This window comes from Phaethon aethereus (genome assembly GCF_964289735.1).
Source record: "Phaethon aethereus genome assembly, chromosome: 4".
Lineage (NCBI taxonomy): Eukaryota > Metazoa > Chordata > Aves > Phaethontiformes > Phaethontidae > Phaethon > Phaethon aethereus.
The window spans coordinates 70,308,218-70,329,127 of NC_138578.1; the positions used below are offsets into that span (position 1 = coordinate 70,308,218).

General features: G+C 40.2%; 1 protein-coding gene across 1 annotated transcript; it reads left to right on the forward strand.

Moving 5' to 3' along the window:
• Positions 1–397: 397 nt before the first annotated feature.
• WDR1 (WD repeat domain 1) lies at positions 398–19,899 on the forward strand (the record flags this gene model as incomplete). The annotated part of the gene is made up of 15 exons (XM_081998920.1): positions 398–854; positions 1,150–1,271; positions 5,128–5,218; positions 8,183–8,330; positions 9,421–9,601; positions 11,414–11,491; positions 12,232–12,312; positions 12,431–12,664; positions 13,510–13,602; positions 14,887–15,038; positions 15,694–15,781; positions 16,826–16,936; positions 17,453–17,626; positions 19,346–19,490; positions 19,790–19,899. The coding sequence occupies 15 exons, from the start codon at positions 398–400 to the stop codon at positions 19,897–19,899; spliced, it is 2,265 nt and encodes a 754-aa protein (XP_081855046.1).
• Positions 19,900–20,910: the final 1,011 nt, after the last annotated feature.

Sequence of the window (20,910 nt, forward strand, 5' to 3'; positions counted from 1 at the left end):
CAGCAGCTACATTTAGTGATGCTGTGGGAGACAAGAGGCTGCTGCCTCATGGTGAAGAGCGCCGGAGCTGCCCCGCAGCCGCTCGCCACACGACGACAAGAGTGTTGGAAAGGGGCGACAGGGCGAGTTGCGGGGGGGCCCCCGGCCTGTTGCCCACACACCCGCAGCTCCCGCTCCCTCAGCGTCCCCAGGCCTCGCCTTCCCTTGGGATCAGCGCGGATTTCCTCCCCTCGCAGCTCCACCACTCCCTCACTGGCCCGGCTGTCCCCATGACAACGCCGGTAACCATCCCCACAGTTCCCCGTCCCGCCGCCAGCGCAGCTTCACCGTCGCTGCCGCGCATGCGCCAGCCCGCACATGCGCCGAGGGGACGCGTAGCGGCGGAGGGAGCACGCGCATGCGCCGCCCGCCCGGTGGCGCCCACCCCGAGGCCGGGCAGAGCCGCCGTGTGGCGCCCGCCGCGGTTCCCCCGCCCTCCCGCCGCGGCCTGCGCACAGCTCCCTGCCGGGGCGGGGCCGGCTCCTGCGGCCGCCCCAGCGCAGCCCCCGCCGGGCCCGTCCGAGCCGACGGCATTTCCGGGGGAGGGAGCGGGGCGCGGGCTGGCGGGGAGCGGCGCGGCGCGAGCAGAGTTGACTATATATGGTCAAAGGCAGGGGAGAGCGGCGGGCCGTACCGGCGCTTCCTGGTTCGTGCCGCTGGGCGCCGCGGGGTTGAGGCGGCGGAGGCGGCGGGAGAGTGCGAGAGGCCGGTCCGCCTGCGCTGCGCGGGGCTGCGCTTCGCCGCCCTTCCCAGTTCTTCCTCCAGCGCCACCGCCCGCCGCAGTAACAAGTGGGCGAAGATGCCGTACGAGATCAGTAAGCCTCCGGCTAGGCGGAGCGGGGCGGGCCGGAGCGGCGAGGTGCCGGCCTGGGGAGGGGGGCCGGCGGGTGGCGGCGGGCAGCTCCGCTTGGCTGGGGCACCGCCGGGCGGCCCTCCGCCGCCCCGGAGGCGGGCGCGGAGCTGGCGGTTCCTCACAGCCCGCTGACAGCAACAAGTGACCCCGCCTGCCGGCAGGGCGTCCGGCTTCTCGGCTGGCGTCCGGTAACGGGGAGAGAAAAACCGTCTCTCTTTTTGTTTTGTTTTTCCTTCACCTTTCTGCTTTTTCCGTAGAAAAAGTGTTCGCCAGCCTCCCGCAGGTTGAACGAGGCGTTTCCAAAATTATCGGAGGTGATCCTAAGGGCAACAATTTTCTTTATACCAATGGAAAATGTGTCGTCATCAGAAACATTGATGTAATGTATCCTGATTTATTTCGTTTCGTAGTATAGAGCTTTCGCTAAGTTTCATTTTGTTTCCCGGCCGCTCTCCTTCCAATACCCTGTGCTTCATTCTCGCTTAGTAATTGCAATTGAGGTCACAGATCTGTGAGCAGCAGCAGGGGAATAAGAATAAGCAGGGTGCATGACTCAGGCATAAAACCATGTGCAGCCTCTGTGAAAACCTGTAGGAAATCTCAGTGAAATGGGCTGTTCTCTCCCTCTCTTTGCATAGGATTCACAGGCAAGAGACTGGTATATTCTGGTTGGTCCTGTTTATCTTCTAAGTATCACTATTATGAAGTTGAGTGTTGTGTTTGCCTAATAAATGAACTCTTCCCTGTTTGCAGTATCTGGCCTAATTTAGCTTGTAAGAGAAGCATGCAAATATCTATCTTAACATGCATTAGTCTGTAGCTTCTTTTTTTATCCCCCTGCACTCCAGGAATCAAAAGAGTTCTCAGTTGCTTGACTGTGGCAAGCTGGCTGTATGTTGTGTTCTCAGCCCTGGTCACAGAGAACTTCTCTCATCGATTAAATATTAGAATGCCCCAGTTAATGTTTTCAGTGGTGTGGAGGTTTGGTGGGTTTGCTTTTTTTTTTTTTTGTAGTAATGAGAGAAATGTTAAGTGAGTTAATTAAATGATTTCTTTTCAAAGATGGCATCCCTTTGAGAAGTATGAAGGAAGCATTACATGTCTAGGCTATTGTCTTGTTACTGGTTTTCAAAAAATACTTTCCTTCCAAGTAAATGCTTGTTCTTTAGAAAATCAAATTCCCCCCTAGATTTTCTTTCCTCTTGTACTACAGCTTTGGCCTGCAGGGGACTGGTCATACCCCTCTGGAATTTTTAGGTCTCCACAGCAATGGATTAGTTTATGTCTGCTTTTCTAAATCACCTTTGTAAACTGAATTTTTATGAGCTATTTTCCTGATTTATCTCATCACCCCCACTATTCTCAGACACTTCTTCATTGTCATGCTGTGATAGAGAAATGCTACTGATAACTTAATTCTTTGTGAATTTCTTGTTTGTCAGTTTAAATTTGTCCACATAAAAAAATGAGCTTGCACTCTGGTTGCAACGTCACAGTATAACGTTATCATAGTAGCGTTTCACTCTCGGTATCAAGAAAAGTTAAATTTTCTAAAACCAGAAGCCCCAATTAAGCACTGTAATGGCACACAGTGTGATGAGAGAAGAGAGAAAAGCCACTCTGCTTAGGTTGCAGTTTTTGCCCAAGTTATGGATTGTGACCTCCTCCCTTGCACTGTCATTGGTACTCATCTGACCCTATTTTGGGGGTTACATTGGAGAAAAAAAAATGGTTTGCTTTTATCTTCTTGAATCAGCTCACTGAAGATGAGCCCAGTGCCAGTGTTAGTTCCAGCATGAGCTAGAATGTAGAGTGTATGGCACAGTCTGAGTACTGGTGAGGTGGGACTGTGGAAATTAAAATTTAGACTGTTTAAACTTTCAAGGGAAAGTGAGAATGCAAGTCATAAGTCCTTCAGTTTTATAGTGTAATTACCACTGGTACTCAAACTTACCTAAATGGCAAGGTGATGCTCTGCACGCAACTACAGAATGTGTTGTAGCAGTGACACAAAAACTGACCAAAGCCTGTGCTGTGGCTTTTGTGTTGGAGAACATTGCAGTTTGTTCGTAACCTGACATGGAAGTATGTTCGCTCTTAGTTTAGAGCTGTGCCTTTTCTTAATAATACAGAAGCCTGTATAATAGTTTGTAACAAGTAAATGAAATACTGGCAGGTCCCTGTGTAATCCCTGCATGAACAGTTACCCAATAGGATGGTTGTGCTTTAATTAAAAAAACGGGTCATCAAAATGTAGTGATCACCTGTCTCTCAAGTCAGAAGTTATCTAGTATTACCTAGTCAGCAGTGATGAATATAGCATTCAGGGTTAATGCTTGGTCTTTGAGCATGAGCTAGAGACTTCCCTTAACAAGGAAGTCCTGGAACAGTGCTGGAAAAGCACTGTGAGTTAGAAGGACTACTGATATTTGTAAGGTTTCATACCTTGTTAATATTTTACCATCTTCATGGGTCTAAACCTACTTTGAAGCTTGGGACTTCAACTGCTCACTTCCTTATGTGGCTCTGGTTTCAGTGTTCAAAATAAGCTATGTAAGCTCACTGTTCTTGGTGAATCTAGTCTTAGGTACTGCATTTATCCTAGCTAACAATATAATCTTATCCTAAATCTCTTTAGAAGTGAGGTGGTTTTGGGTTTTGATAAGACATACAAGTTAACAGACTTCACAAGCAGAAATAATGTTATCAAATAAACAGTATTTAAATTGGCAGCTTTCACTTATTACCTGGTTTCCTGAATCTATTTACTGTATCTTAAATTTGGGAGTCTATCTTTCATTTAACCCCTTAAGTCAATTTAAGTCCAGTCTCATCTTCTTAGCTTCCTGGACTCTTGCTACTATTTTACAGCAAGAATCTTCTACTAAGTTATGCTATTACTAATGAAGTGTGGGGGTTTTTGAGCTTCCTGAAGTTGTAGGTGACGCAGCTGTAGCATGGGGAAAACATGATCTTGTCTTGATTGGATAAAATCCAGTTGCACACAAAATGGAGAGTGACATGTATGCTGTAAATGCAGATGATTGTGACTTAAGTAGGGCTGTAACACACTCAAGCAATGTATAAAAGCAGGAATGAAAAAAGAGCTGCTGCTTGCACAAGTAAGCTGTATTGTCTCCTGAGATGTAACAGTACTGCAACAGAAGAACTCTCACAAGCATGAGACTGCTTTCTAACACAGAGCAGGTGTTTTAGTTTTTCCTGATTGGATGGCTGAGTCATACCATCACATCAAGTGGTTTTCTGGTTTGGTTGAAGAAATCTGTGTAAATTATAGTAGTTAAAATGGACTTGTGTTTTGACTGTATGAGTCAAGTTTCTAGAGCTGGAAGATAATTGTTAACAGGTAGAAAAATTTTTCTAACAGTAGTGTATTACTGTTGTAGCATATATGCACTATATTTGGAAGATGTACAGAATGGCTTTTTTTATACAGCTAATTTGAGAACAGATTTTGCCTTGATGCCATCCTGTTTTGATTTGTATAGTATCTCTGTAGTGTAACACTGCTGATGTGCTGAGACACTGAGTCAATTTTACTGTCCAGCCTGAAGCATCTACAAACATGTTTAAGACTGAAGAGAGAAAGTTATTATGGAGTGGCAGTGAATTTATTTCATAATTCCAGTACAACTCTGGATACTAAGGAAAATGTCTTTTTCTGTGCTAGTGTACGAGCTTTTTAACCAGACTGCAGCGAGCAAGCCTTGCACACCGCATTGGTTACGGAGTGGTCTTGAGTACATGGTGATGATTAACGGCCATGCAATACAGTTAACTGTATGCTTAATTTTCATACTCAACTACAGGAGAACTTTTGGATGTGTCATGCAAGGCATAGCTCATATTTACTATTATACTTGGGTAACTGCCTTACCTGGGCCAGCCCCAATAAAAAAAAGTCCAGTGCTTAACCTATTATTTTGGAGAGTGTTTTTCTACCTTTCAGCAGGTATTGGAGAGGAAAGGGTCACAGCAGTCCTGCCTGTTATAGGAAATCCTTGAATTGTTAGTTGTTAGAAATGAATGTGTTTTAGTTGTACTGCACAGCAGTGTTCTGCAACGTGTACTGCACTTAGACAGTAGCTCAGTTTAAGCTGAAGGAAGGGTGAGAGAAGTGTGAGGAGAAATTATGAATTTTATCTTTGAATGTCTGATTTTATTCCTTGGAAAACCAGGAAATGCAACTTAGTAACATTTTTTCCTTTTACTAGAATCCTGCAATTGCTGACATCTACACTGAGCATGCCCATCAGGTTGTGGTTGCCAAATATGCTCCCAGTGGATACTACATAGCATCTGGAGGTAAAGTATCAGTGCGCATGCTGCTTAAGATACATGGACAGAGCTGTTAAAGTGCTTGATGTAAAACTTGCAGCAAAATGTTTATGTACAGAATATACATAGCCAATGTGACATGCTTCAGTGAAATTACATATACATGCCTGAGGGAGGAATGATTTCTGTAGTTGTTCCTCTGGTCTCTTTCTAAAGCAATGAGTTTAGTGACATGCTTGTTCTTTTTAAAATGTATTATTTAAATCAAAAAGAACCTGGAAATGAACTTTAAATACTTAATGTAAAGTGCTGAAGAGAACAAATATTAGTGTAATGAACACTTGTGCACATGCAGCAGAACGAAGAGTTATTTTTTGAATACAGGACTATTGTTTCTGTTTGTTAACAAACTTTGATAACTTGAGAGTAGAAGAGGGATTCTAGAAGAGTGTATACTCCTTTCTGTTCCCTCTTCTTTTCTGTTCCTTACCTCCTTTCTTCCTGACTAAACTTGGCAAGACTTAGCAAGTTTTTTTTTTTTAAAAAACATTTGTAACCTGAACTAAAAAAAGCTTTCTTTGGTAAGTTAGCAGGGAAAGAGGCTAATTCTCAGTTTTCATGTAATGTATGTGAATCAGTAGTCTGAGAATGGCTAACATGAATTCCTCAGCATGAATTTCCTGCATTGTTAGCAGAAATGCCTGCAGTTTTTGACTTAAACGTTTTTAATAGAAACTTCCTTCAAATAATTGATCTTTTTTTCAGGACAACTGGTATATAGTTGAAGAATATTGATAAAACAGTACTATAACTTCCATTCCTTAAAAATGTTTGCAGTTAATCTGCTTTTTTTAAATCTGCTTGTCATTGTCAGTTAGGAACACTGCAGAAGCAAGTAATGTGCCTAAATGCAGAAGTACTTTCTAAGTAATATATCTAAAAATAAACCATTCTGAATGAGCCCCTTAGAAAGGGAGTCCAGACTCAGGCACGAGTCTTAGCAGAACGTGAGCTTCTGTTTCAGCAATTTAAGGGGAACAATATTTATTAAAATGTAAAATGTTCTATCCTTCCTGCATATCAGGAAACTGTATTAGAATATCTATCTCTTGAGTACTGGGGAACCTTTAAGAACACTGATAGCACAGCGCTCTCCCTCCCCCTGCATCTGAAAGAAACCAGAGCCAGGATTTTCTTGGCTCAGTCTTGTGTGTGGACCATATGTCAAGTTGAATACTTTCTTAAAATCCAGTTTACATTCTTTATTCTACAGACTTTGTGCTCTAAGTTTGTGCTGTCCTTAGCCCTCAGAATAACCATCTATTTTGTTGCTGTAGTGTTGTAGATTTTCAGTCCTCTATAAAAAACCAGTAATATATACATGACCTGATCTGTGAAGGAGTTTGTCATTAATCTTCAGCTTAAGGAACCTCCTTACTCCTAGGGGAGTATTCAGTTGACTTTTTTCAGAAGTTGTCTGTCATACCTGAGTAAATGAGTTTAGGCTGCAATATTTCCCTTTAAAAAGTGTCTTCTGTATGTCACTTATAAATAGTTTCATGATACTGCTGAGCATGGGGTCTGAAGATAGTATCAGGCTGTTTAAGCTGTTTCTAAGTATAACATGTAAGATTCATTTTGCTATCTATAAATCTGCATTAGTCGTGCAACCTGCATTAATACTTTATATGCTTGAAGAGACAGACCTTTGGCAATATGCTTTGTGGCTTTTATGGTAATTTCTCTTACTGCAGTCATAACAGATGTAGTAATGGGAGATACCACAGAGTTAAAGCTATGTGTTTAATAGGTGCAGCAAACAATTAGATTTTGAAGTCCACATTAATTCTGTTTCAATAACAAGTTCTCTATGTAAAATGGAGGGTTCTGCATCAGTCCTTTTCTGCAGAAGTGGAGAAGATGAGTTCATGATCAGGTCATACAGCATTGCTATATGTTTAAATTGAGCTGCAAAGATGCACCAATAAACAGTGAACAGAACTCAAAAACATCCTGCTGAGGTGAAAGGTATCTACTTTAGCACGTGTTTTATTCTAAAACAGTGGCTTTTATAAAGGGTCCCCTACACACAGAATTTGCTGTGTGGGTTTCATTAGAGATGTGTAAACCTGTCTGTGTATAGAACAATTCCTCAGGTTACAATGCTGCACCACAGTAATTGCTCTGAACAGAAGCAAGCTCTAGGGCTGTGTAATACTGAAACAGCGATGAAGGAAGCTTTCATTATATTAAGTCTTAAATTGTTATGACCTGTGCTATGACTGCTGCTTGTGACATTACCATTCTTGAATGTTCTGTTGTATTCCTTCGTAGTAATCCAGATAGTGCAGGTATCCACACAAAACATTAAGTGTGTACATGCTTCTGTATAGAAAAAGTATGCCAGTGAGTGTGCATGAACTGAGTTCTATAGGCAGAAATGCCTTTGTATGTTTACTACACCTGGTTTTTGTATGCAAAATGGTTTTGCTTTGAAGGTACAGAGAAGCTGAGGTATGAATTTTAGTGCATCAGCCACTGTTCACCACACTGCTCTCATTGCAGACACAGGGTGGCTTACTTCCCAGTGAAGTGTGGGTATCTTGTAGCTGCTGGGGAGGGGAGGCTGGTTTGGCGTGGCTTCTTTTTGTTTGTGTAACACAACTTAACGCAAATGTCTGATAACATTAGAGTTCCTACCCTCTTACTGTGCAATTTTTTCACATCTTTGCAAAAGTTATCTCTGTGTGTCAGACTTATTGCTGCATGTCTTGAACCTTAATATCTGGTTAAAAACATAATTTAGTGAAATGGATGTAGTCTTCAGCATTCCTAAATCAAATGATTTGTAGTAATTGAAATAGGGTAAGATAATAGGTCCCTAGTACAAGTGTTCAGTGTAGCTGAAAATCTGTATTCTGGCAAATTGCTGAATCATGTGACCAAGTTGTGCTGGAACAACAATAGTTATATTCTACTTTATTATGGCAGATGTCTCTGGAAAGCTGAGAATCTGGGATACTACACAGAAGGAACACCTACTGAAGTATGAGTATCAGCCGTTTGCAGGAAAAATAAAGGATCTTGCATGGACTGAAGACAGCAAGAGAATTGCTGTGGTTGGAGAAGGAAGGGAAAAGTGAGTAGTTATACTGTGTGTGTATATAAACCTCTGTATTCTAGCAAAGCGGGTTCTGTGCAGAAAGCGCTTAATCCTTCAAGGGAACAAAGTCATGGCTTTCAACAAAGTTCTGCAGCAGAATTCTTTATGCAGTATTTGATAGCTGTAAACTGCTAGAATTGCTCAGTTTAAAAATTGTGTGGGTTTGTTTTTTAGAGGTGGGTATTACATTCCATGATAGCTGTTCAGCATGCATTTTGGTGGATTTTTTTGTCGAATTCTGACAGTAGGAAGGAAGAACCACAAGACAATCCTCCCTCTTCTTTCACCCCTCCCAAATTGAGAGGACATAATTGAATAAGAGTGTGTAAAAAAAAAAAAAAAAAAAAAAAAAAACACCAAACAAAACACAAAAAAACCCCAAAAAAACCCACACAACTTTGTCCTTCATAGCTCCCTCCACCCCCACCTGCCCCTGGGTAGACACTATGTAGGTTTGCTCTCCTACTTCAAAAACTCTCCCAGTTTCCTGTTAGGTGGATGTACTTTCAGTCTAGAATTTTGCTGAAATCTGTAGAACCTCTTTAATGGGGGTTTAATGCCACTGTATTGATTATGCTGGGGGTTTTTTTAAGGTGATTTTAAAGTAAGAACTGACAAAAAGACTGTCTTCCTTAAACCTTTAAGTAATAATAATTGTAAAAGTGATGGTACCCGATCTAGGCTAAATCAGATAAATGATTCAAGGTCATTGTTATCCTAGCTTTCTGCATTCTGTGTAGTGAATAGACAGGTGGAATAATTTACTTCTTTCTCTTATAAACAGACATAGTGAAAAACATCTTTTGGATCTCTGATTTTAGAAGCTTTATACATAAAACTTGTTTGTCTGCCCCCTTCAGCAAATGTCTCCTATGGAAGATTAGATTCTCTCTCCAGCAAGGTCTCAAATAGCCTCCAGGGAACTATGATGTGCTTGCATGAGATTAACGAGATGACCTAATTTCTTTTCTTTGAGTGTGCTCAAATCTGCTGTTTGCAGATGTTCAAGGAGTTAATTTACGTGTAACTTTTATGAACTGTAGTTATTGTGTGCTTGTCTAACTAGATTTGGAGCAGTCTTCCTGTGGGATAGTGGTTCTTCTGTTGGCGAGATTACTGGGCACAACAAAGTCATCAATAGTGTGGACATCAAACAAACAAGACCATACCGTCTGGCAACTGGCAGCGATGACAACTGTGCCGCTTTCTTTGAGGGACCGCCATTCAAGTTCAAGTTTACAATAAGTGTGAGTTTAAGTTCAAATGTAGCTCTGGTAAACTGCAGCAAGCTGACTAAAAGCTTTCCAACAAGCTTGCAGTTCTTGTCACAGCTAGCTCATAACAAAGGTTTTTAGCTCCCCCTTTTGAGGCATAGTTGGTGTCAAGTGGCTTTCTTAAACCCATATATGAGTATAACTGAATGCTTGTCTCAGGCCAAGAAAACTGAAATAAATGATTGGTTAAGAAGAAAACCTGTAGCACTTTTTCCAATATCTTTTTTTTCTTATCCTACTTCTGAAGTTATGGAAGAGGATGAAGTTTCATTGGCCCTATTGGTGCCTTCTGAGCTCTGCTTCCCAGTGCAGACATGCATAGAATTTCTTAATACACTCAAGGTGCTTGATTCAAGAAATGTGGTGGTGTGAATGGAATTTTCCAATCTGCTTAAGAGTGCTCAAATCTGAAATCCTAGGGCAGCTTAGGAATGGTGAGTATAGATGTTTTGAAAACATAACTGATTTCTACAACAAGGAATGGATATGTAATTTCTGTGGTCAGTTTTCTGTTTCTACATTCCTTTTTGCTTTTTGTTTTGTATTCTACTAGCTGAAATCTCTTATGTAAATGAAACAAAGCCTGGAACTATCACCTTTAGATATTCATTGTTACTTGAGGCCAGAGAAAATAAAAAGCCAGAAGTTCCGCAGCTGTTTCTGATGGCAGAAGGCGTGTCTCTTGCCTCAAAAAAAACCCCCAAAACTGTTGTAGAGATACTGGATGTTGTTCCAGTAGTAAATTAAAAATGTTTAGTTCTTATTTTATCTTTGATAACACAGTAGTAGGCATTTTCTTAAGGATGTGCCTTGAGTAGCCTTCATAGGCTGACTTTAGTAAGGATTTCATTCCAGTTCTAGAAAAGGAATTGTTTTGAGCTCTGCAATCCAATTAAATGATGTAGTTGCCCGATATATTTCTGAACTTAAGTTGATACTTGCATTTTGCTAAGCTGGTTCTTTTGGAACTCTGAAGTCTGAATTGCTTACCAGTGCTGCTTAGACTGGTATGTGATGCAGTCTTCCTTTTAAAGTGATATGAGTTGATATATGGGATTCTGGTGCAGGCTGTTATATGGTTTAGATTAGAGCTTGAGGTATTATCAGGAAAAAAGTATATAGTTTAAGTAGGTTAGAACCTGCCTTTCGTAATACTAAAAATAGTCTCACAAATCTCTTTGCGTGGGAGCTCTGGCCTCATTGTGGTGCTTCCCTATTTAACGCGTGTTTTCTAGTTAGCATGGTTTGAATAGTCTCCTGCTTATAAATGGTCTATTTGGGGACCATGCATCAGTCTTGCCTGGTTACTTCAGAGCTACCACTAATGCAGTCTCTCAGAAAAGGAATTCCAGTAAAATGCCTCTGTTTTTTACAATAAGAAGGATAAAGTAGTCTTCTGTGTGTGAAAGAGTCAAAATCTGGAGAATGTTGCAGAAGAATTCAGTGACCAGGGGGGAAGAATCCCATGCTTGCCTCTAGGCTGCAGCTGAGGGTTGTTGTTTCCTCTGTATCCTTGAAACTGAGTACTTGTTTGTCCGGTATTGTGCTAAGTTGTCTGAACTAGATCAGTATTGCTCTCGCAGTTTCTTCCCTGGACTATTCTTGATCCCTGTGACCCTCTTCAGATAGAGGCTAGACTTGCCCTGTAGCAATTTGCTACAGCAGGCATCTCCTACACAGCTAATTTATGGCTCGCATGTAAGAGAACTTCATTGTTACTGGATTGTCTTCTATGTAAAAAGTTCTGTTCTTATTTTGTGTGCTGATGTTTACTCTTTCCTACAGGACCATACACGGTTTGTGAACTGTGTGAGGTTTTCTCCTGATGGGAACAGATTTGCTACAGCTAGCGCAGATGGCCAGGTAAAAAACAAGGAACTCTTTTTGTAGTGATTTTAGCATGAGAAGGTTTTTCTTGTGCATTTTGTGAATAGGATTAGTGTTGTAAAATCCTTGCTGCTTCTTTTTTCTTGCCAAGAAATGATTGGCTTAAACTTTTAAGTATCCTTCTATAATGCTGTAGCAACTGACATCAATCAGGTTATTCTCACTCAGCTTTTTTCCCTATTCCATCTGCCTAGCTTATTACTACTTTTAGAGGTTATTTTGGCAGGAACATATTAGACTTCTGGAATATGTTTGTCCTTGTTACAATCCTGAGAATTCTGGATGAAATACTGAACTCAAAGATAGCAACCCAGCTCCATGAGGACTCCCTACTGATAAGGGCAGGTTTGACAATGACACTGTTACCCTAAGTAGCTCCTCCTTCTAAGGTGGCAGATTCCAGTGACTGCAGTGCTAAGCAGCTGCCATCACAGCAGGAATCAAAAATGTAACATGTTCCAGAATTCCAAATGTCAGGATTCAGTGTACAGAATTGCTTACTGTGATTGTTTACAGTTGTAGTCTCATTTGTTTGGTCTTAAATATTAAGTGCAGGAATACTTGTGCTTCATCTTCAAAAATCTAGTTTTTGATAAACCTGCAAGTGTGGCATGTAACAATGGAATGATCTGTGCAGTGCAAGTAACAGTGTTTCAGTTGTTTTTTTTCTACTACTGCTTTTCCCTTTAAGTTATATGTCTGTGTGGTCTCTTAAGATTTTTGTCTATGATGGGAAGACGGGAGAGAAAGTATGTGCTCTTGGTGGAGGCAAAGCTCATGATGGAGGTATTTATGCTGTAAGTATTACTTCATTTGTACAAACAGTCTGTAGTATTTCATTATGAAGTTCATGGACCATGAAGTATTGCAGTAATAAATGCATTTACTATCTTGTGGTGACATTTGTTTTTACAGATTAGTTGGAGCCCTGACAGCAGTCAGTTGCTTTCTGCTTCTGGAGATAAAACTGCTAAAATCTGGGATGTTGGAGCTAATTCTATTGTCAATACTTTTAACATGGGATCAAATGTGTTGGATCAGCAGCTGGGTTGTTTGTGGCAGAAAGACCACTTACTGACTATCTCCCTGTCTGGCTATATCAATTATTTGGACAAGAACAATCCAAATAGGCCTCTACGTGTCATAAAGGTAGGTTAAACTTCTATTGTTGCACCAGTTTCTGCAATAAATGACTCGGTGGTTGAAGTTGTCTAGATGAAATAATAACTTGAAAAATGGTTTTGTTAAATGAGCATTGCCAGACAAGCTGTGTGTGTCTGACTCTTACAAGTCACATGAATCAAGAAGTTAAAATGCTGCATGCATGATGCTGTGCTTTGTGCAAATATACAGACTGATTTTTTTTTTTGTTTCAATTAAGGCTATCAACTTATCTTTCAAAGCAGCTTTTACATGTTCTTGAGATGAGTAAAGAAGTAGAGCATAGATAGAAAACTACCAGTGATGTCTCATTCTGCTGCAGTTAGTGTATTGTGAACAAGGTGACTAGGGTTACTGTGCAATCGAGCTTTAATTTTAGGAACTGGAGTTTGCCAACACAGCACTCTCACGGGAACTTACATTTTTACATGAACTAGAAACAGACGTCCCAGATTCTTGCTATTGCTGCTATAATTCTGGCAGTTGGTGGGGGTACATGACCATATTTAGACCTCTTCCCTGAATCATAAAGTGCCTGAAAAGCAAACTTTGATGAAAAGGCCATGAAAGTATTTTGGCCCAGCAGGTTAATAAGGATATTCACAGTGCCTGTTCCTTCTCTTCAAGGAGTAGTACATGGAAATAGCAATGCTGCAACAGTTAAATGACTGCTCTGTTAATTAGTAATTTGTCTTCTGGGTGACCTTTAATGCTTGTGAATAAAATTACATGTTTTTTGAATAACCTATAGTTCTTCTCAAATAGGTCTGATTTATGTATGTGTTAAGATGGAAAAATTGCTCGTCAATAATGATTATTTGTCCCATTCACAGGGTCATAGTAAATCAATTCAGTGTCTTACAGTGCATAAAAACGGTGGAAAGTCCTATATTTACTCTGGAAGTAATGATGGTCATATTAATATCCTTTGAATGATAGTGATATTTGTTCCAGCTTTACAGTCTGAGACAGCTCATTAGGAAGGGAAAAAAAAGCTTTGCCAAAGATAAAAACTTGTTTATTGGACACAAGTGAATATTTTATGTCTGAAGTTTATTTTGCTTTCCCTTAACTAATCTGTTTTACTAGTTACCTTTAAGCTTGCTTGCTAAATATAAGCCAGTTCTTAATTTCCAGCTGTCACTTCTTTGTGGTAGATAGATTGTTAGTATGGAGGAGCAAGTAAATATATGTTAGCCTCTTGTAACCTTCCACATAATCTGTCCTACAGGCAAAATATGTATTGCTGTCTTGCTGTTATATGTGATAGGTGGGTCTTGGCATGTGCTGAAAGTCATGTGTCTTGCTTTTTAGACGTTTGGGACAAGAAAGATTAACTCTTGTTGATCTCTCTGATCCATTAACATGCATTTCTCTTTACAGTTGTGTTTTTCACACTTGTATTAAGGTGTAGAGTTTTTGTAGTTCTGTGACATGTTGATTGTGGTGTGTGTTTGGTATCCCAAATGTCATGAGGCTTTCTCACTGCTAAAGAGAACTGGTACTTTTGAGACTCTATTTCAGTCCTGTTGGTTTTTGGAACACACTGGGAATGCAGCCTGGTTCCAGAAGGGCGTATTAAAGGGTGAGGTTGGGATGTCTTAAGCCAACGGTCTTCTAGCTGTTCTTCAATGTTCTGAAGCTTATAAATAAAACTGCAGTCCTTCATCCTGTTTGCTGTGATGCATTAAAATGGTGTCACATTGGCATAAGCCATTACAAATATAGGACTTGTTTCTTTGCAAAGCTGTAGTATAGTGCTAATAGTTCACAACTGATGTTAACGTATGAAATTGGGGAAAGCCAGTGTTGCAGGACTTCTAACTATAATTCTTTAAAAAGTATTTCCCATTCTCAGACCTAATGCTTATTGCTCCAGTATCTGCTACTCTTTGTGGTAGGTTATTTAGCTCATTACAGAACATCAAAGGTTCTGTATTTAATAAATATTTTGAGGGTGTGAGGTTAGTTGAACCCTGGTATAGGTTTCCCAGGGAGCTTGTAGAGTCTCCATCCCTAGAGATATTCCAAAAATGACAGAATGGGTGACCTGTTGTAGCTGACACTGATTTGGACAGCCGGTTGGACTAAAAATCTCAAGAGGGTCCCTTCTAACCTTAGAAATTCTGTCAATTATTTAACTTCTTATGATGCTGTATCTGACTGCACTAGTATCTTCCAATGTTCCTTAATTCTATTATGCACATTACTGGGATTCTGAAACTGGAGAGAATGATGGCTTTTCTGGGAAAGGCCATACAAACCAGGTTTCTAGAATGGCAGTAGATGAAATGGATCAGCTGGTCACCTGCAGTATGGATGACACTGTGCGCTATACCAATGTTAACAAGAGGGACTACAGGTTAGTTAATGTTGCCTTTTATTGTAGTATTGCATTCCTAATTATTTTACAGCAAGAGTGTTTTGATTTATATGGTAAAGAATTTTATGCTGCAATTTATTCGGGTTTTAAGTTGCCATGGAAACTGTAGAGATGATTGCTGTTACCAACCTTGCTTTTTTCTGGGATGACAAGAAATGCATCTAGACTTTTCAATTTCTCTCATCCCTTCCAGAGGTTAGGTAGAGATCTGCCTTATACTACATGGCTTAGGTGCCTGTGGGAAGGGTGTCTGTTCTATGATTCATAAATACCTAGGAATATTTGGAATAAATTGTGGTTAGGAGGGCTGGGACATAGCTGTTCCTTCATGGAAACCACAATTGAAGCAAAAAAACTTTAAGGAATCCTGTTAAGATCACCAAGTCAGTCTAAAAAATTAGACTCTAGTGTAGTAACACTGACTTTCACTTTGAAGGTGTACTACCTGATCAAGATACTAGTGGTTTAAACAGTAAACAGGAGAAAACTTTGCAGATTATTAAAAATAAAAAAAAAATTATGCATGTTCTTGATGATTAGTGGGTGACTGAGTAGCAATTTTAAATAATGGTAGACATGGAATAACTTTTTTCCTGCTTTATCCTTCTTGCCACCTTGGCACACCTTCTTCCAGTGGCCAGGATGCTGTGAAAATGGATGTTCAACCAAAATGTTTAGCTGTGGGTCCTGGTGGTTATACTGTCGTTCTGTGCATTGGACAAGTACGTATTGGGGATTATCAACACAATTTCTCTGTTAGTAATGCTGTGTATGGTAACATGATGAATTCTGACAAACCTGTTCAGTGTAGGATCACCTTGCACATCTGCAGAATTTCCTAGTAAGTGCTATGGGGGACATAAGTAAGCAGGTTACTTGATAGGCTTGTCTTTCTGCATCCTGTACCCATTTGGCAGTCTTAGGTATAGATTTAAATTCACATGGTCCCTCATGTTGATGCATCTGAACTTGTTATCAATACAGCTTTGTGCTGGAGGCTACACCAGTATGAATAATGTTCTTGCCTGATCTGTTCAGTGACATGTTTTTTTGGAGGAAGGATGTCTTGCTCCTGCACTGGTTTTTTTTGTATCTAATCCAACTAACCAATTAACTAATGCTGTTGTACAGCATAGGTAGCTCTAGCTTGCTTGCCAGTACTACTCAGATCACACAAAGCCAGAGAGTGGAGCAGGGCTATCTTGTATCAAAGCATGCTTAACTTCTAATGATTTATGCCTTCTGTATGGATGCTCGTTTGATGCTTGGGACTTTCAGTAGTGTTTTCCAAAACTGTTTTCCATGTGAGTTAAAAATTCCAGTTGTCTGTAGTATAGAACTGAATAGGAAATCGGCCTTAAAATTTAACATTGCAGTATTAACTTGCTACTAATTTGTTCCTGCCTCCCTTCCTTTAACAGTAAACCAGGAAGGGAGTAAGTATTGCTAAAAATACTGTTTTGTCCTTGTTTCTTTCATGCACAAACCAAATGAGGCAAAGCTGAAGGCAGTAGAGCATGCTCTGCACTACCTAATTTAGACCGCATAAGCACTCTAGTACAGCAGATTAGTTAGGCATCACATGTAGGCATTTCTTTCCTTTTCTTTAAAAAAAAAAAAATGAAACTGTTTCCTTAAGATCAGCCTATAGTAAACTTCTGAGCAATCAAGAGTGGATTTGTATTTCACTAAGCAATGTGGCTTAGTCATAGTTTTGTATTAGACACTTTGAAGAAGGGTCTTAGTTTCTGGTTTTCTATTTACAGATTGTCTTGATGAAAGATAAGAAAAAATGTTTTGCAATTGATGACCTTGGCTATGAGCCAGAAGCTGTAGCCATTCACCCTGGAGGAGGTACAGCAGCAGTGGGAGGAGCGGTAAGGTTGCATTTCCTAAAAATCTCCTAAAAAATGTTCTAAACACTGTGACTAGTAACAGAAGCAGTTAATAATAGTAGGTGTGTTGTGTTGAGAAGCAGCAGGTGGCAGTTTGTAACAAGAGCAGTATTGTAATGAGTAAACTATGTGTAACTGGTATCCCTGGGCTTTTATTCCCCAGGTTCTCCCACCATTGTGACTTAATGTCCATTTCATTTTTTTCCTCTTGTATTTGCTATTTTTAAATTGTCCAATTGTTTTTAGCCAGTGTATGCCTAAAGTAGGCAAATTCTAGAAGTCGGGTATATATTATATATATAATTATAGAAATCAGGTATATATTCTAGACTCGGTGGATTGTAGCCAGCATAAATAACAGGTTCTTTAAACTACTGTTTAACATAAGCACTCCCAGATAGAATTGATGCAAAAAGTTCCAGGAACTCAGTAAGCCTTCCTCTTTCTATTGTAACATGATTTTTGTAAAACCCCCCCTTCTTCACTGTTAATTTGCAGGATGGGAATGTCCGTTTGTATTCAATCCAAGGAACCTCTTTGAAAAATGATGACAAGTTTTTGGAAGCTAAAGGTCCTGTTACTGACCTGGCATATTCTCACGATGGTGCCTTTCTTGCAGTCTGTGATGCGAACAAAGTTGTCACTGTCTTTAGTGTCAGCGATGGCTATGCGGTAAGAATTGTTCTATCAGGAGTTTTGTTTAAACACAAATTGACTGGCATCTCTTGTCTAAATCTGTTATGGTGAAATACAGTGTAGCTGGTGAGACTTAATTGTTAAATCATTGATGTGTAGTTGGTGTTTCAACGACTGTCTGTTTACCTGTTTTTTTGAGTTCGGCTGCTGTGAAAATCAACACTATGTGAAGTCTCCAGATCATAAGAATAGGTGAGGAAATGTACAGCATAGGTTGGCTGCTGGGAAAACACTCAAACCCATCTAATAACAAACACATAGTTAAATGGAGTAGGAGTTGAATTGCCACGGGCTATTGGTAGTTAAATACTGTTGTGCTTTAGCCCCAGCCAGCAACTAAGCCCCACTCAGCCACTCGCTCACTGCCCCATGGTGAGACGGGGGAGAGAATCGGAAGAGTAAAAGTGAGGAAATTCACGGTTTGAGATAAAGACAGTTTAATAAGTAAAGCAAAACCCGCGCACGCAAGCAAAGCAAAACAAGGAATCCATTCCCCACTCCCCATGGGCAGGTGGGTGTTCAGCCATCTCCAGGGAAGCAGGGCTGCATCATGTGTAATGGTCTCTTGGGAAGACAGACGCCATCACTCCGAACGTCCCTCAACCCCTTCCTTCTTCGTCCCAGCTTTATATACTGAGCATGATGTCATATGGCATGGAATATCCCTTTGGCCAGTCAGGGTCAACTGTCCTGGCTGTGCCCCCTCCCAGCTCCCCGGGCACACCCAGCCTGCTCGCTGGCCCGCCAGCACGAGAAGCTGGACTGTCCTTGACTACTTAGCAACAACCCAAAACATCAGCACGTTATCAACATTTTCTCATCCCAAATCCAAAACACAGCCTCACACTAGCTTCTATGAAGAAAATTAACTCTACCCTGGCTGAAACCAGGACAAATACAAAAGATTACGAAGTATGCAGGTTCCGTAGTCATGTCAGCTGAATCACTAGTGTGTGTTTGGGTTTGTGGTGTTTTTTTAAAAGGAAAAAATGTCAACGAAATACATGCCTGTTGGATAATTTGGGTGCATTTTTGTAAGATGGACAAAAATGCAAGCTCAGTTTGATAAGAATCATGCAGTACCATACAATTTACTGAAGTAAATAAAGCAGACTTGGCAATAAAATTCTGCTGGCTGTGGCACACAGTTCCATGGTAAGAACTAAGCAATGAAAGGGATACCTTAGAGCAGGGAATCTTGCTTTATCCATCAGTGTAATGTCTTTTAACCAAGAACCAAAAATAGGCAATTTCTACTTTTCAACTGAGCAGTCAATATGTGTATCAGTCTGTAAAGTCATTAAGCTTTGACTGAAACCTCATTGAAGTAAAAAAAAAAATGCAGGATGGCACTACACAAAAATGTTTCATTTTCTAAGTAGAAATTAAAAGAATTTTTTGCTTTTAGAAACATCTGTGGGGTTATTTTAAAAGCCTGTGTAAGCAAGAAGTGGCTTGATGCATATGAACTTTACAGATAGAAAAAGTCTTGGCATGTTTTACAAAAGGTTTGGGTTTTATTGGCCTGGTAAGTGTTTAAATAGCATAAAATGAAGCCACCATCTGTCTGCATCTGAGATGTACATTGTCTGGAGTCTCGTAGTAGCTTATCGTGATGCTACACATTAAAAGCCAGTGACTTCATGAAGTAGCTTAAACTAATGAAATAACACTGTATCCCTAACTTCCAAATAGGAACATAACGTCTTTTACGGACACCATGCAAAAATTGTTTGTATTGCCTGGTCACCAGACAATGAACACTTTGCTTCTGGAGGCATGGACATGATGGTATATGTTTGGACTGTAAGTGATCCAGAGACCAGAGTCAAGATACCAGGTGTGTTTCCTTCAAAATCCTGCTTTTGAAAGTTGCTAGTAGTTCTTGAAATCCAACACAGTACCTGTTTTCTAAAACTAATGGCAAGCAGACTTTGAATGCTCCCAAACTAATTTAGACTTTATGTTAATCTCAATCTACCTACATAGACATAACTTTTCTGTTAGGTTATTTTGTAGTCACTTTTAAAATACACTAGTATTCAATGCAGCTGAAAATCACATTTGGAATATCTGCTAAAGTTATTTTGTCAGCGCAGCCTTCCTAATTCTTTTCTGTTATTTTGCACTGCCATACAGATGCTCACAGACTACATCATGTAAGTGGCTTGGCATGGTTGGATGAACATACTCTGGTAACAACATCCCATGATGCTTCCGTCAAAGAGTGGTCTATCTCCTACAATTGAAATAAGCCCCCTCTTTGGAAGGACCTAATCAGGGACTAGAACTACTGCAGTGGAACATAGCATTTCTCTTAAAGAATCTGTATTGGCCTCTGGGTCTGCTATCATATCTTCATATCTTTACAGGGTGTTCATATCTGTAATTAAATGTACTTTGAAAGCTTTAGCCAGTAACAGTTTGCACATGAAAAGCACTTAAATTATGTCTGGAGCTTAACCTTTGTGCTGAACATTCCAGAGGCAACAGCCGATCAAGTTGGTGTGAAAGATTCAGGTGTGAAAGATTCAGACTCAATCAGTTGTTCCTTTCTAACCAAGAAACACGAGACTGTACAGCATGAGAGTAATACTTCTCATTTTTCTCTAATTACAGAACATTTCTGTACTAACGGTCATAGTAAGAGTATTTAGTTGTGATCTGAAACCAATCAAGCTGTGTGCAGCTACTGTATATTGCTTTGCTTCTCTGTACTGCACCAAACTGTTGCCTCAGATTTTCTCCTCCAGATAAGAAAATGGGGTACATGCATAATAAACTTTTTATGTATTTCATGTCAAAGCTTTGTGGTTTATTTTAAGATGAAGTGTGGGGTTTTGATGTACTTACTGTTGTGGGTATAATGTTTACAAATAATCGTTGTGGCAACTTCTTGCTTCAGAAACACAGTTGTTTTTAGTGAATTAAGAATGTCTGGTCATTTCAATGTCAGAGGAAAAAATTGTTCTGTTTCAAAGATTAAAGATATTTCTGTTTGAAGGAGGAGAAGCATGTTATTGTTTAAAAAAAAATGCAGTACTTACACCACATACAAGAACTGAAGTGAAGCCTTATTGTGACTTGCAGTGATTTTTTGAGAAGATAGTGTTTAAGTTTTATGCCTTTGCATGTGCACAACAGTTGCATGGAAGCCTTTATTGCAAACAGATAGCCATCTTGTGCACTCTACAACACATTTAAGTGATTTGAAGCTAGCAGTCTAACAAGGGTGGAGGAGGACACTGATGCAAAGTAGT